Source organism: Chiloscyllium plagiosum, chromosome 19, assembly GCF_004010195.1.
Source record: "Chiloscyllium plagiosum isolate BGI_BamShark_2017 chromosome 19, ASM401019v2, whole genome shotgun sequence".
NCBI lineage: Eukaryota > Metazoa > Chordata > Chondrichthyes > Orectolobiformes > Hemiscylliidae > Chiloscyllium > Chiloscyllium plagiosum.
In genome coordinates this window covers 43272484-43289101 of record NC_057728.1, presented here as the reverse complement: position 1 = coordinate 43289101, position 16618 = coordinate 43272484, and the positions used below count along the sequence as shown (strand labels likewise).

The 16618-nt window shown below is 38.9% G+C and overlaps 1 protein-coding gene across 9 annotated transcripts in view; it reads left to right on the top strand.

Annotated features, from left to right (window-relative positions):
• ppfia2 (PTPRF interacting protein alpha 2) overlaps window positions 1–16618 on the top strand; it is a 540387-nt gene that overhangs the window by 460942 nt on the left and 62827 nt on the right. For 7 of the 9 annotated variants that reach the window (XR_006314523.1, XM_043709678.1, XM_043709676.1 and 4 more), the window contains 3 exons: window positions 10070–10096; window positions 12480–12655; window positions 13369–13466. Coding sequence is in view for 6 of the 9 variants with exons in the window: in XM_043709678.1 (XP_043565613.1) it covers window positions 10070–10096; window positions 12480–12655; window positions 13369–13466 (301 nt within the window). In the remaining 3 variants the exon portion in view is untranslated. Of the gene's footprint in view, window positions 1–10069; window positions 10097–12479; window positions 12656–13368; window positions 13467–16618 lie in introns of those variants that run through there. The other 2 variants (XR_006314525.1, XR_006314524.1) reach the window with 2 other exon arrangements.

The window sequence follows — 16618 nt, the reverse complement described above, 5'->3', positions numbered from 1 at the left end:
AAGGGATGAATGCAGATTTTTCCAGCTTCCTCATTTCCCCTCCCCCCACCTTATCTCAGTCCCAACCATCGGACTCAGCACTGCCTTCTTGACCTGCAATCTTCTTCCCGACCTCTCCGCCCCATCACCCTCACCTTAACCACCTTCCACCTATCGCATTCCCAACACCCCTCCCCCAAGTCCCTCCTCCCTACCTTTTATCTTAGCCCGCTTGGCACACCTTCCTCATTCCTGAAGGGCTTATGCCCAAAATGTCGATTCTCCTGCTCCTTGGATGCTGCCTGACCTGCTGCGCTTTGCTAGCAACACATTTTTCAGCTGATCTCCAGCATCTGCAGTCCTCACCTTCTCCTACAACTCATGAGGACAATCCAAGATCTTGTAGACTGCACAAGAGCGTGGAGCGGATTTCCCCTGACTTTGACTTATGTATTTGACAGCATGCTATTTGATTTGAATTGACTTAATGTCACATGTATTATTACAAATACAGTGAAAACTGTTGTTTCGTGTCGCTATTCTCTGGCGTCTTCTTAAAACAGAAATTAAACCAAAACAGAGAATATAAAGCCAGAAAAATCAAACAAAGATAGTTCATGTTATTGTCTTATCTGAATAAAGTTAGGTGGTCTTTGGAACAGTTCCTGTTTCTAGCTCACCCATGGACCTCGATCGTTCGTCCTACACCCTTATGCCTCAAGTCTTTGCTAAACAGAATACACAGCTGCAACCACATTTTGCCAAGCCACCATCGCTGGACAAAAGAAAAAAAAAAGTCACCACTGTCTGGTGCCATCTCGCCTCCACCACCACTGCCACCATGATTCACATTGGGTCAACCTCGCCAGTACAGCTGCTACTTGTGCCATGGGTCCTACACTGGGACCAAACATGCCACCGTCACTGCCTTCACCATCAGACACCCAGGCCTAGCTATGGACCTGGAGCTTCGGCTCAGTCAGCAAGTTTGGACCAGGAAATTAGGCCTGAGAGCTGCTCCCCACTCGCTGGGAGACCTTGGGCTAGGACGGAGCCGCACCCACCACATCTTGACATTGCTGCCACCACCACCAGATGCTTTCCCCTTCATCAGTTGAAGTTTGTAGTTAGTTCCAGTTCTAACGTGGAAACAAGAATTCAAACTCCACCTCAGGATTTGCAGACAATTTAGGCTGACATTTGAATATAGTCCTGACAGATTGTTTCACAGTTGAAATTTTTTATAATGCAAGGTATTGCCACCAGTACTCAAGTACAGGAGTGCAGTGAAAAGTGTGCAAAGTCCCATTCACTGGTGCCATTTTAAACAAAACAACCATCTACTTCCAACTGCAAAATGACCACCTAAAATAGTTTAGCCAGAATTTTAAAAAACCCAGCAAAAATATTTTAAAAAAGCCAGAAAGAAAGGGGGAAGCATCCAGACCTAAAAGTCATATTTTCATGAGATAATCTTATCACCATAAGGTAAATAGGCCTCCCTCCTCAAAGCCTCATGTCTCAGTCCTGCTGCAGGCCCTTGCAAGTCACTCTTTTGGACTATGGAGGAGGAAAAAAAAATAGTAGAACATTTGACTTCTTATTTGCCATTTCAACTGGAGTTCACAAATTTATATTTTTGACAAAAACATGAAACAGGCACTATATTTCACCTAAAGCTGAACAGCTTACAAACAAACATCCACTGTATTGTTAAGGTTCTAGATACCACTTGCCAGTGATAATATATTCTTACAAGACCCACCACTTTCAACAGGAGAAGAAAACGTGGTGTAAAGAAACAGCAAAGAAAATAAATATTAAAGAAGTCCAAATTTGAGGCTTAGATTCAAACATCAGAATTCCAAATCAGATTTGAACAGATAATTTTGATGGCATACTTTTCTGCAAATATCACATTCCAAAATACAAAGATTCCAATTTAGATTATAAAACGTTTTAATCAATATGATGAAAATAGAACAGCAAATATTAAAATGAACCAAGAGGTTACATTTATTTATTTTTACAAAATGATTTATTTACTAGTGTGGATCTATTACTCTCTCCCAAGAATTAATAAACTCAAACAAAAGAACCAAACCATCATTTAATAAGAAGTTGGGGAGAGAAGATATGATTTGACAGCAAAATTAAGCCACAATTGTCTATTAAAAATTTATTCAGTTCAAGCTTAATACTTTCATCATGTTAATGCAGAACATTTATGATCCTGCCACATCTGATACATCTGCTAAATATGTGATTACAAATGAGAAATTCTGCATCATGATTTGGAAGGTCTATTTCAAACCTTAACCAATGTTTGAAAAGCATTAAGTCCCATATTTAAATTCCAGAGATATTTGCAATTGCAATTATTTCAAAGTTGATGTTGAGGGGAGAAACATTAAATGGTAATTGTTACAACACAGGGTAAACCCTCCTGCTAATTTAAACCAGACACACAGTCAAGCTCATCTTGTATCATAATCTGTTAAATTTCAAGAGGCAAAGAACTATCCTAAATACTACTATTTAAAGAAAATTTTTTTTAACAATTTTGTTTTTGAAGTCCAAACAAGAACATTAAACAACAAGTATTAATAACTCTTATCTCTTAAACCTATTTCTACCTCCCACTTTACAACACTGGTCTGATAAATTCCCTCATAAATTTATAGCAAAACACTTTCAAACCTAGTTGTCATCTTCAGATGTCAAACTTCCTCTGTAGATTTCTCTAGGTTGGCTTCGGTGTTCTGCTGCACAAATTTCTTATGGACAGGTACCTTTCACAGAACTATTCTACTGGCTGTTATGTTGATGTTTGGCAGCTCTTTGCTGTTCTCCCTCTAACTGTTCAAAATGTCCAATTTTATACCCCATAACATGGGATCATTTAATTGGTTTGATGTCATCCAAAATAGTAAAATTCAAATTTGATTGGATTTTGTTTTTTTCTTTTTTTCTTTTTTTTTATTTAACCCCCCACACTACCACCTAAGTGCGGTAGTGCTTATTTTTCCCCAGCACCCATGGTGTGTGTGTGTAGGTGTGAGACATAGTGAGAGACACAAAGTGCACGAATCTTTATTCAAATTCCACCACAAGGAAGATAGGAAAACACCCGGGTGGCCAGTGACAAACACTGCCCTTCACATCAAAGGGCAGTGCTGTGTGATCAAAATAGTGAAGGGGAGGGTAGGGACTAAATCAAAATAGAGTTGGAGGGAGAAATGATGTACTCCACTCCCTGCGGCGCCCACCTTTCCCTGAACAACTCCAGGGTGTTGGTCGACACCGCGTGCTCCTTCTCCAAGGACACCCGGGCTCTAACGTAACCGCGGAAGAGGGGCAGGCAATGATTGGATTTTGGTATCTGGGGCACAATTTCAACTGATTGGCTGAATTTAATTTGTTTAGTACAAATGGCAATGCACCTCCAACTATTTGTGTCAACCAAAAGTTACACTTTTAAATCTTTCAGCACACTCTGTGCCAGCCAGAAATTTCAGCTCCCTTAAAGGTACAGTACACATCTACAATTCTATAACACAATATTTTTGAAAAATGAACATTTAATGATGTATCTATTTCACAATTCAGGTAACTGTATGTTTTCCAGTGACATTTAGAATAATCAGAAGACAACAGCCATCATGAAATATTTATAGGTAGCAAACACTAGTTAAGGATCAGGTGAAATAATACATTGCACAGCATCCAAGTTTTATTTGCAAAGTAATTTGAAGAAAGTGAGGACTGCAGATGCGGAGAATCAGAGTCGAAAAGGTTGGTGCTGGAAAAGCACAGCAGGTCGGCAGCACCTGAAGAGCAGAAGAGTCGACGTTGCAGGCCTAAGCCCTGATAAAGGGCTCTAAGTCTGATCTTAGAGTAGGATAAAAAGCTGGCACAACATTGAGGGCCAAAGGGTCTGTACTGTGATATACTGTTCAATGTTCATGTGGGTAGGGTGCAAGGTGTCAAAGGGTAACATTAGTGAAGCACTATTTAAGATAGGTTATGGCTAGTGACAGGAATCAGATTTGGTGGAGCATGGGGAGGGTGAAATGTGATCCAGGTTGGGGGTGCAAGTCTGGTAGTGCAGGAAGAGGGTGGGACCAGCAGCGGTTGGGGGAGAGAGGAAAGGGGTGAGCATGTCCAATGATGAGGGAGAGGAGTCAGACTAGTGGTGCCAGGTCAAGTTCTGGAGAAGGTGTATTTGATGATGTGAAGGAAGCACGATGTCAGTTGAATAATTACTCAGGAGTTATACAATATATTTAAAAGTCTATCTTTGTCTGAATAACTATATAAATTCATCTGAACCCTGGGCAATTCCTTCACAATCTGCTACATACAAATGACATTTTGCCATAGCTCTTCATGCAGTGGCATATGGAGAACTCCAGCAAGGATCATCATGGTATTTCATGGAACTTTGATGGGTTAGATCTTATTCTGAAGTAATCAGCCCAAGTCATGTCATGCAAATACAGTTGGAGATTGCAAATGCCAAAGGATAACCGTAACCTTGTCCCCAATCACCCCCACCTCTGGCCCCATACTAGCTAAGAAAGACAGCATTACATACCCTTCATTGTACTATCTTCCATATGCCTATTTACGAATCACTTAAATATCCCTAATGTATCTGACTGTATTACCACTGCTGGCAGTGCATTCCATGCTGGATCAGTGGTGCTGGAAGAGCACAGCAATTCAGGCAGCATCCGAGGACAGGCAAAATCGACGTTTCGGGCAAAAGCCCTTCATCGTCGATTTTGCCTGTCCTCGGATGCTGCCTGAATTGCTGTGCTCTTCCAGCACCACTGATCCAGAATCTGGTTTCCAGCATCTGCAGTCATTGTTTTTACCTAGTGCATTCCATGCACCCACCACTCTCAGTGTAAAGAACCTACCTCTCACATCTCCCCTAAACCAAACTTCACACCCTATCCCTTCCCCATTTCACTCCCTACTTGCCTGGACATTGTTACCTGGCACGTCACATTACTGGCACACTACCTATCTGCCATCCAATGCCTTGGCACTTTAGCCCTATCCAAGCTAGCACAATACTCAATTCACATTCTACTTAACTAGCACCCTGGAATTTAATAACCTGGCACTCTTCTTATCTGGTAACTAACCAACTGGTACCCTATTTACTGTTTGACAGCAGCTGTCAAAGTGTCTGTCTGGACCTTTAAATGTTAGAATTTGGCAGCTGACTACTGTGAAAAGTGGGCACAGTTTGCCTTCCCCCAACAGTTCTACACTGTGGAAGAACTGTTAGAATGGAACTACAACTCTACATTTCTGAAGCAGCCCTGATTAGAATCTCCTATCAGAAAGTGGAGCTCCCTTCTTTCATAAAATGAAGACGAGGAGTGGCCAGCTGCATAAAATTGTCATCCCTTGGAAAATCTGGTTCCCTTTATATTTAAGTGAATTTACAACGAATACCTGATTTTGACTGACTCAGATATCCATCTGGCTTGTTTATCATAGCTTTAATGTATGTTCAAGCGTACATTGAATTGAAAAGAGAACACACCTATTTAAAAATTAAAAACTCTGCTATACTAGCCTCAGGCCAAAAGAGGAATTTATTCATCCATTCAGACTTGTTGTAACCATATTTATAATTTTCTGATGAGATTCAGTTGCAGGTTTCAGCTGACATTTATGTAGATTAATAGTCTCTGAGCATTAACATTGACTTGATTCAATTGTATTTAAGTGTCTCCTTTTTGCTAGATCACTTTTCAATAGTTGTTTGTAATTATTGATTCATCTCTTAGTGGGTTATTTCTGTTATTTGAATTTTTTCTCTGAATGCATCTTGATGTTGTTTTCTCATTGTTGTACGTTTGAGTCACATAGATTTGATTTCTGAGATGCTAACCGCCTTGCCCGAAGATTCGGTACCCATCAATCTCCGTTGGAGCTCTATGACTTCTTTCATGTGTAATTGGAGTACCCTTTTTAACTCCATTATCCAAGACTTCTCACATATTGTAGTTATCTTGCTGCCTGTAGAAAGTGCTGAAGCCTCACTGGTGTTCATTCATACTTGAACTACTATGAGTTTAACTGCTGTGGCTTTAAGTATTGAAGTATCTGCAATTTGTGTCTCTTCATTGTCTTTAGTCTGCAGCAATGGCAGTTGAATAGTTCAGTTTAAGTTTCCTGTAACTTTGACAAGATTTTGTCCATCTCTAACATGTTTGAGGTACACCTAATAGTAGTTGTAATGTCAGCATATTAGTCTCTTATTGTGCTTCAGTACTTATTGCAGGTAGGAATTTCTATGTCTAATTGCAATTGTTGCTGTTGACATATGTCATTAATAAGTCCAGTAGTATAAACTAGATACATTCACCTCCTCAATAGCTCCTTCAACAAAAGGGTGATTCTCCTCAAATGAGACAACAGAGATTTCACAATTTTTGGAGTCAAAGGATAACAAAATCCAGGATGTCTGCTTCCTCCAAATCATTAGAAGCAGTGGCAGCTCCATTCGCTGTCACTGTGTCCTGAAAAAACAAACTAACATCTAGAATGTCCAGTTGTGGCTATGGTTTCCTTTACAATTGACGTCTTTTATGCCTGTTGCTTGTTACACTCTAACAGAAATGAAAGATCTACACTACCTTCCTACGGCTCTAGAAATGAACTTTCTGTGATGTAGATTAGTTCACAGCACACTTAATCAAATTCAGTTTCTTCTACAAATGCGAAACAATGGTTCAAAACTACACAGGTATCTCTACTTAAAATGGAAGAGTGGTGATTAGAAATGACATACAAGTTATTGGTGATCTCGCTCTCATACTGAAATAGAACCTGCAAGCCAATTATCTAATAAATCAGAATTTGAAAGATGAAAATGACAGTGAATAAAAATTGTAGCTCACTGCTGGAGTAAATGTGTACTCCCATTCCTAATATCTGAACAGTTGAGCCCCAGGAATCTAAAATTCAACCTAGAGTGCTCTGCTTTTATGTAATTCAATGTTATGAGTATGATAACCATGTATAAATTTATAAAACAAATCAAAATCATCATCAGAAATTGCTGTAAAAACTAAACAGGTCTGGCAGCATTCTGGTCCAGGAACCCTTCTTCAGAACTGATTGTAGATAGGAAAAGGTAGATGCATAAACTTATTATGCACTGAGCAATTTCTAAGCTAACAAGCATTAAGTAAATTGGGTTCCCAAGTAAAAAATGAGATGCTGTTCTTGCTCTGAGCTTCGCTGGAGCACTGTAGCAAGCCCGACACAGAGATTTCAGTCATGAAACATAGACAACCAGAAGCTCAGGGCTATTTTTGTGGAAAGAATACAGGTGTACTGAAAAACAGTCACCCAGTCTGTGTTTCTTCTCCCCAGTGTAGAGAAGACCATGTTGTGAGAAGCAATTATGGTAGTCTTAGATTGAGTAAAGTGCAGGTAAATTGCTGCTTCACCTGGAAGGTATGTCTTGGGCCTTGAACACTAAGGAAATTGGAAGTAAATTGGCAGGTATTACACCTTCTGAAATTGCAGGAAAAGGTGCCATGGAGGTGTGGGGAGGTGTTGGGAGAAGTGGACCAAAGTTTTCTGAGGAAGACTGACAAGGGAGGGTAGGAGAACATATATCAGGTAGTGGCTATCCACATCTGCTAGAGGTGGTGGAATGGCAACTAATAATCATTGGGATGTGGTGCTGCCCCACAACAGCATTAGGGTAGCCCTCATCCTCACTCACCATTCCACCTGAAGTTCTAGTTGCTTAACATTTCAACACACCATCATGTTCCCTGGCCAACATTGCTGCCTCGGGCTTGCTACAGGTCTCCTATAAATCTCAACGCAAGTTGGAAGGACAGCACCTCCTTTTCTGCTTGGGAACCCTACAACCTGCTGGACTCAATATCAAGTTCAATAATTTGAGGCCCTGAGCACCTTCTCCTATGTCTTTACCCCAACCTCCATACCCTAGGCCTTGTCATCACATAGTCTCCTTCCCATCTATCCATTCCACCCTTCCCACTGACCAATTAGTATCACCTCCTACCTGCATCCACCTATCACCATGGCACCTACCTTCCCCCAGCCCCACCCACTCCCTCTATTTGTTTCTCAATCCCCTTTCTCCTCCCCAGTCCTGATGAAAGGTTCCGACCTGAAAAGTCATCTCCCCTGCTTCTCAGATGCTACGTGCCCTGCTGTGTTTTTTCTAGTTCCACATTCTATTGGCTCTGCTACCAAAAACAACCCATTGTTAGCCACTAACAGTCCCCCTTAGTAGCTATTAAATTTTTCAAGCTGGCCTTTACCCAATGGGTTGTGTGGCCAACTGTTTTTTTCTCACTATGAGCTCCATTTCCACCTATTATTTACTCCCTCCCAACCCTTCTCGAGCATATATACCAACCTTTTCCAAGTTACAATCAGTTCTGAAGAACAGTCACTGGACCCAAAATATTGACTCTACTTTACAGATGCTACCAGACCTACTGCGATTTTCCAGCTATTTCTGATATTGTTTCTGATTTCCAGCATCCGGAGTTCTTTTTTTCCTCAAAGTCATCATCATTCTTTTTCTTCTTTCTCATATCAATGCTCACTCTAAATCTCTTTTTCCCAGATTGATAATCCAATTAAAATCTCGACTTGCTACCTTGTGGCCATGATAATTGATGTAATAAATTCTATCAACCAACAACTTCAAACATATTTTGAAACAAACTATAACAATTATAGTAAAATTAGGTATTTATCACAGTATCTAAATTCTGAAGTTTTGAACTTTACCTTGGGGCCATTTGAAAGCAAATTGAAATAACTCAGACAAAACTGAAGTTCCAGAGAAATGACTGGCAATTCTTGAATACTTCTGGAACGCTGTATGAAATGTCACGTTATAATTCTTGCATGTTTTTTTTCAAATGTTTGACTCACCTTTCTGTGTTTAATAAGATTGTTCATTTCCATTGAATAACGTAGAGAATTCTGATGGAATATGAGTGTATTTAAGCTGATTATTATTGAATAGGGAAATCAAAGTTTGAAAAAAAGTCAACACAGATAAAAGTGAGATAATGCCTATTCATGGGAAGAAATAGGGTGGTCACTTATTACTTGGAATAAGCAGGTTAGAGAAACAACCTAATCTAGATGGGTTGGGTGAGTACATAAACATCAATTACTAAAAGTTGTGTCAAAGATTACGAGGACCATAAAAAAGCAAACTAAGCAATGGACTTTACTTCAAGAGGGATAGAATTTGATGTAACAGAAGTTACACCAAACCTTTCTCAAAACTTGATTAAACCCGATGTAAAGTACCATGTATAATTATGGTCACCTTATTATAGAAAAGATATAGAGGTACTGGAGAGGGTGGAGGAAACATTTACAAGAAAAGTCTGAACTGTGTGGATACACATATTAGGAAAAAATTCAGAAACTCAATCTCTTTTCTCTTGATATTGAAGTTGATAGGTGATGTAACAGAGATCTTTAAAATTATTAAAGGTTTTGATCGATTGGATACAGAGAGAATGTTTCCTTTTGTGAGGAATAGCATTACCGAAATCCATCAAAATCAAATGTTCACCGAGATCCAACTGGAAATTCAAACAAAACTTCTTTATCCAAAGAGTATTAAGAATTTGAAACCCATTAACAGAACAAATGTTTCAAACAAATAGTGTAGGTGCATTTAATGGGGAAGCTAGACAATAATTTGAGAAAGCAAGCAATATAGAATTATTTGAGAAAAGATCAGAGAATGCTCGTGAACTAGTTAGGCTGAATGGCCTGTTTCTGTTCTTTATATCTTACATAATAATATGTATTTACATAACATAAGTTATACGATTTGTAAAAACATTAAGATATACAATATTTAATTTTGAAAGAACCTTTTATATAATAATAATCAAACTTACAGCTTTTTACAATTAAATGAACAACACTCATGTGAAACTTGTGAAACTGTTTTGTTCATAAATACATATTTTACAATTTTCATTTTCAAAGCCTGTTAACTTTGCATTTTTATTAATTGTACTTTCTGGTAATTCTTAAGGAGTCTGAAGAAGGCAGTTGGGCTCAGGTAATGCATGTTAAAATACATAATTTAGCTTGAAGATTTTAGTGCATATGTGATTTAATCCTCAGTGTTATGAAATGATTTTATACTGAACAGTGGAAAGTATCTAATTAGCAGTCCTTTTTTTGTATATTATATTTATTCAGACTATCATTTCTAGTTTCAATGAGCTTGAAGTAAATAATGTTTCTTATCTGCAAAGAGAAGTGGAAGAAATGGCCGCCTGAATATCTGCAGGATTATTCCATTAGCATAAATTCAGCAAAAATCCTGTCATGAGCTTTTACTCACAAACCTGGAAAGGTATCTAATGTCAGGTGGATATTCTGTAAGGGTAAATCATAGGCCTGAATTTTCAGTGCTAAGTTGGAATACTGTGTTAGGAAAATACTCCACAAACCTGACTCTGGAGAAAGTATGTTGGATAGACAGACTTTCATTCTGGACTGACAGGTGTTAATGGGAGTCAGTTGCACTGTCCCGAAGTACGTTGCAGAAGCAACAATAGGGGCTGCCAGATGTGGAAGCAGGCTGTATGAACAGCTGACCACAGTGCACTGGCACTTTGACCCAGTGGAAAATAAAACAAAGAATAGCCATCCAAACCTCACCCTCTCTCCTCCCATTTATGTTCTTGTTACCCCATGTCAACGTATACCTTTCTACACATGCACATGGCTCTTCATAGCCCTAATTCCAAATTTTGCCCTTCTACCTGCCCCAACACCTCTCTTATTCTCCATACCAATCCATCTTTTATAACCTCTCTGCCAACTCAGTACCATCTTATACTGACTCATGGACTTCATGAAACCTCTTGTCCCTTTGTTGAACAGTTAGTAGACTTGGTTTCACAGGACCCATCATATTCAGACATTGGTCCCTCAAAGTATAAATGTGTTTCCTTGTCATATAAAGTTATCACTTAAATTTTGGGGACTATCAATAAATGTTTAAGCAATAAATGCAAGACGTTAAAATACATGAAGTAAGATGGTTTCACCTGTGTTTAGATGGCATATTTCTCAGAGTTGCTTTGACACATCTGGGAGGTTTTGACATCTATATTCCCATTTTTCATATTGTGCTGTTTCTCATATTTATTTTCCCTAAACACTAAATATAAGCCTATAACTTGTACTTGTGTGCTCACTGGTGCAAAAATTCTGCATGTACTATAAAACTGAATAGCACCCAGTTTAAAGTTGCTGTGAAATGAATATAGATTCTGGATCAGTGGTGCTGGAAGAGCACAGCAATTCAGGCAGCATCCGAAAAGCTTTGAAATCGACGTTTCGGCTTTATTCCTGATGAAGGGCTTTTGCCCGAAACGTCGATTTCGAAGCTTTTCGGATGCTGCCTGAATTGCTGTGCTCTTCCAGCACCACTGATCCAGAATCTGGTTTCCAGCATCTGCAGTCATTGTTTTTACCTCGTGAAATGAATATAGACAGTAAAGGGAAATTTAAAAATTTGCATATGTCCTTATTTCCCTCTTCCAAGTTATTCACCCATTTGCTTTGCTCAAGTAAGATTCATTATTTTAAAACTGCTTCTTCACCTGTCCTATTTGCTTCTACATGTATTGTGATTTCTAAATTTTTTCACTTTTCTTAAGTTGATTGGATAGAATTTTTCACAAATTACACGATACCCAACAATGCAAGCAGAATGCAATACACCTGCTAGCTGCTTAATGTTCATTGCCAGTTTCAAGATGGCAAATACATGCAAGTATTTTGTCGTGAAAATGGAAATGACAAAAGTATATCATTTGATTTATTTCCCTTCATTTGTGATGTAACAATGTTGGACCTGGAAACACTGGTGTGTTCCTGACATCCAGGTTGCTCTATCAGTGGGAAGTGATTTATAACTTAACTAAGGGTCTTAGTCTGTGATGAGTATTTGACTCAAGTATTTCTTTAAAAATGTAAAACTTTTCCACAGGTCAGAAAGACGATTGACAGTACTGCAACAGGCCAATTTCTACCAGCCCACATATGCAAAATAGTCTCAATAGTACTGTGGAAATTATTTCTCACAAACATAGTAACAATATGTCAAATATCTGCTATTACAATGTGTCATTACAAAATGCTACTCAAATCCCTTAATGGTCATAATAATCACATTTTTCATTCAGATTTTTCAATCTGTCCTTGAAAGGTGGGCAGGGTTCAATACACTAATAACAGAAATATTTCTGTAATGCTTTTTCTTGACATACTGCCACTGTTTACTCATGCTGTTTGTTAAAATTAGGAAATAGAAGGCTACATGATTATGTACTATAAACTGTTTGTTTTTTTAAAACTTGTTTTTATTTGTTAACTCGTAATGGGCAAATGAATTTGGATAAACATGTTCTTACATTTTCTGTCAGACATTGGCTTATGGTGACATGAATCATGAATGGATTGGTAATGAATGGCTTCCTAGCCTAGGATTACCACAGTATCGTAGCTACTTCATGGAGTGCCTGGTAGATGCTAGAATGCTGGATCATTTGACAAAGAAGGATCTTCGTATTCATTTAAAAATGGTTGATAGCTTTCATCGGTATGTTTGATTTTTTTAAAAATCTCTCTCCATTTGTAAAATAAACTGGTTTGCAGCTGTGGAAGTGTACTTTTATTTATTAATGGGTTGACTTCAGCAAGTTAAAATCTACAGATCTTCCAGTATATTCCTACCAAAAGTTATATGCTGGGCCCCAAGCTCATGGCATTCTCTAGCAGAGGTCTACCTGCTCCAAAGAACACTATTGATGTAAGACAAGACAAAACTAGGAAGGAAATTATGCATTTGAGTCATCCAAGGCTGGTAGGAAAACAGTGATTCTGTATCTCCATTTGAACACAAATGAGCCAGCCCATTTTCTGATGGTTGTGGGATCCAACTTGGCGTTCTGATCGCATTCTAGATCCCCAAAGATGGGAAAAATGCTGGCTGCATTTTTCATCCACCTGTTAACTGGGACAAATCCCCCCCCAACCCAGTTTGTTGTTTGTGGAGTACAGAAATCGGGAATTGCTGTCTGTAGTTTGCAAAGTTGAAGAATTCTTTAAATTGTAACAATTGTGATGTGAAAACCCATCTGGTGTATTTAATTTCCTGAAGCTTTGGTGAGATCATCACGAGAGATCACTGACATGCAGATCTCAACATTTAACCCATAATCAAAAGGTCTTTGATTATGTTTTGAATTTTATTAATTTATTTTGAAAGCAACTTGCAAATATTGTCATAACTGTTGTATTGTTCTTGTTCAGGACAAGTCTACAGTATGGTATTATGTGCTTGAAACGTTTGAACTATGATCGAAAAGAATTGGAGAAGAGAAGAGAATTAAGCCAACATGAGATTAAAGGTGAGAGATCTATTACTGCTGTTTGAAAAACAAGTGATTCATTAAACATTTCCTTTTAGCTTAATGGAAAAACTGTATACATGTGTAAAATATGTGGTATTCCTCAGAATAGATCAGAATGTATGCTGAAGTACTATGTCGGAAATCTAATGGAAGTGTGTGAGGTAGTTAGTTCAATATTTCCCAGAACCATTGCTATGCGTACAAATTTAATATATTGTATAATACATGTCTCTGTTTATGTTTTATATGTGAATTTACTTATGGATTCATACAGTAGCCTACTTTTAAAATATCGATATATACTTTTAAAACATTTTTATAAATGTTTTTAGAAACTCACTGTCCTTTGAATATAATAAGGCTAATAGTGTACCAAAGATATTCCCCTCCAGCTGCGAAAGAAAAATACTAAAGGAACAAATTTCAGATGACAGGGTCTTAAGTTAAGTAAGTCAGAAACGTTCAAATGTGTCTGTGTCTAAAACCGGGAGTTTTTCAGAGACTACCAAATTTGCGTAACATCCACGGGAAGCTTCAACTTCTCGGGCAATTCTCACAGCATCAGTTGTATCAGGACATTCATAGGGTCCTGACAAGCAACTGTAGTTGATGCTTCAGCAATGGCAATTTTCCAATCAGAAGATCTGGGCCACTGTATTTACAAAATTATTTATGCTTTTTTTCTCTTTTTTTTTCTCCTCCATTAATATTCCGACCTATTGATTCCCCATAAGGAAAGTTATAGTTTATATAAGCACTAAAAAAGTTTTATTTATCTGGAAATACCAGGTCAGGGAGAGGAAACAATTAACATTGCAAATTGTTATACTGACAATAGACCATCAGTATGAATTGTTAATTCTGTTTCTCTCACTAAAAATGCTTTCTGACAAGCTGAGTATTTTCAATATTTTCTGTTGTATTTTCAGACTTTTAATGTCGACAGTTTTACACTTTTCAAAATAAGAACTCCTCGTTCTGAATAATGATTAGTATTTTATTGAGAGGAGGAAGTAACAGAATTTTAAACTATCAGATTGAAGTCTTCCTCCACAAATGACCAATGCACATAAAAAGAGGCCTTAAAATAGGGTTGGAAATAAGAGGACGAGAAAAACAGTGATTCATGTGAACTCAGTGTGTAAAATGTACCTTTGTGCCAGTTTCACAATGTTAGTTCAATCAAAATGTATCTGTTAGTCACTCACTCAAAAGTAACCTTTCACCATGTTTTAATAACTATTTAGAGAACATTTCAATACTAGCAGGATAACTCTAATTATTTGTAAAATGTTGTCTCTTTATCGAGAACTGTAACAATTTTTAGGACTCCTTATGAGGTTTTCTGGAGTACTTCTGTTAGATTTTTTTGGAGTCAGTGTCTTGGTTTTCAGGCTCCTTTTTCATTTTCACTAACTTATGGATTAGGTGATACAGTCACCTTGTAATCATACTTCTCTGTGTTGACATATGGGATATTTGGAATTGTATATGAAGCAGAATTAGAAAAATTCAATAATAAGACATAGGAGTGGAAGTAAGGCCATTCGGCCCATCGAATCCACTCCGCCATTTAATCATGGCTGATGGACGTTTCAACTCCACTTACCCGCATCCTCCCCGTAGCCCTTAATTCCTTGTGACATCAAGAATTTATCAATCTCTGCCTTGAAGACATTTAGCGTCCCGGCCTCCACTGCACCCCGCGGCAATGACTTCCACAGGCCCACCACTCTTTGGCTGAAGAAATGTCTCCGCATTTCTGTTCTGAATTGACACCCTCTAATTTTAAGGCTGTGCCCACGGGTCCGAGTCTCCCCGCCTAATGGAAACAATTTCTTAGCGTCCAGCCTTTCCAAGCCATGTATTATCTTGTAAGTTTCTATTAGATCTCCCCTTAACCTTCTAAACTCCAATGAGTACAATCCCAGGATCCTCAGCCGTTCCTCGTATGTTAGACCTACCATTCCAGGGATCATCCGTGTGAATCTCCGCTGGACTCACTCCAGTGCCAGTATGTCCCTCCTGAGGTGTGGGGCCCAAAACTGGACGCAGTACTCCAAATGGGGCCTAACCAGAGCTTTATAAAGTCTCAGTAGCAATCGCTGTTTTTATATTCCAACCCTCGAGATAAATGACAACATTGCATGCGCTTTCTTAATCACGGACTCAACCTGCATGTTTACCTTTAGAGAATCCTCGACTAGCACTCCCAGATCCCTTTGTACTTTGGCTTTATGAATTTTCTCACTGTTTAGAAAGTAGTCCATGCTTGTATTCTTTTTTCCAAAGTGCAAGACCTCGCATTTGCTCACATTGAATTCCATCAGCCATTTCCTGGACCACTCTCCTAAACTGTCTAGATCCTTCTGCAGCCTCCCCACTTTCTCAGTACTACCTGCCTGTCCACCTATCTTCATATCATCGGCAAACTTCGCTAGAGTGCCCCCAGTCCCTTCATCCAGATCATTAATATATAACGTGAACAGCTGCGGCCCCAACACTGAGCCCTGCAGGACACCGCTTGGCACTTCCTGTAGTGGGGAGACCAGAACTGAACGCAGTATTCCAAAGGTGGCCTAACCAATATCCTGTATAGCTGCAACATGACCTCCCAACTATTATAGTCAACGCACTGACCAACATACGCAAACATAGCAACTACCTTCTCCACTACCCTGTCTACCCACGATTCCACCTTCAAGGAACAATGAACCTGCAGCCCAAGGTCAGTTTGTTCAGCAACACTCCCCAGGACCCTACCATTACGTGTATACATCCTGCCCCGATTTCTTGACTTTGCCTTCTCCTTGACCACCTAGAAGAAAGTAAAACTGGTAAAGTGTCATGTCCTGGCCCAACACCTATACTTCAAAGAAAGCAGTTCCAGTACGTTCATTTACAAATTACCTTCCGACAATCTGTCCCAAACCGAAACTCATTGTCTGGCATCGAACCACTGACCTGCTTTGCTCTTCCAGCTGCGCATCTATTGGCACATGACCACAGCGTTTATTTTTTTCTTACTGACTCTGAGAAGTGCTGTTACACACAACTGAGTGACTTTTGGTTTTTTGTGTCTTTTCCTCCCTTTAACCACCACCCAATGACAGTCAGGCAGCATCCGAGGAGCAGGAGAGTCGACGTTT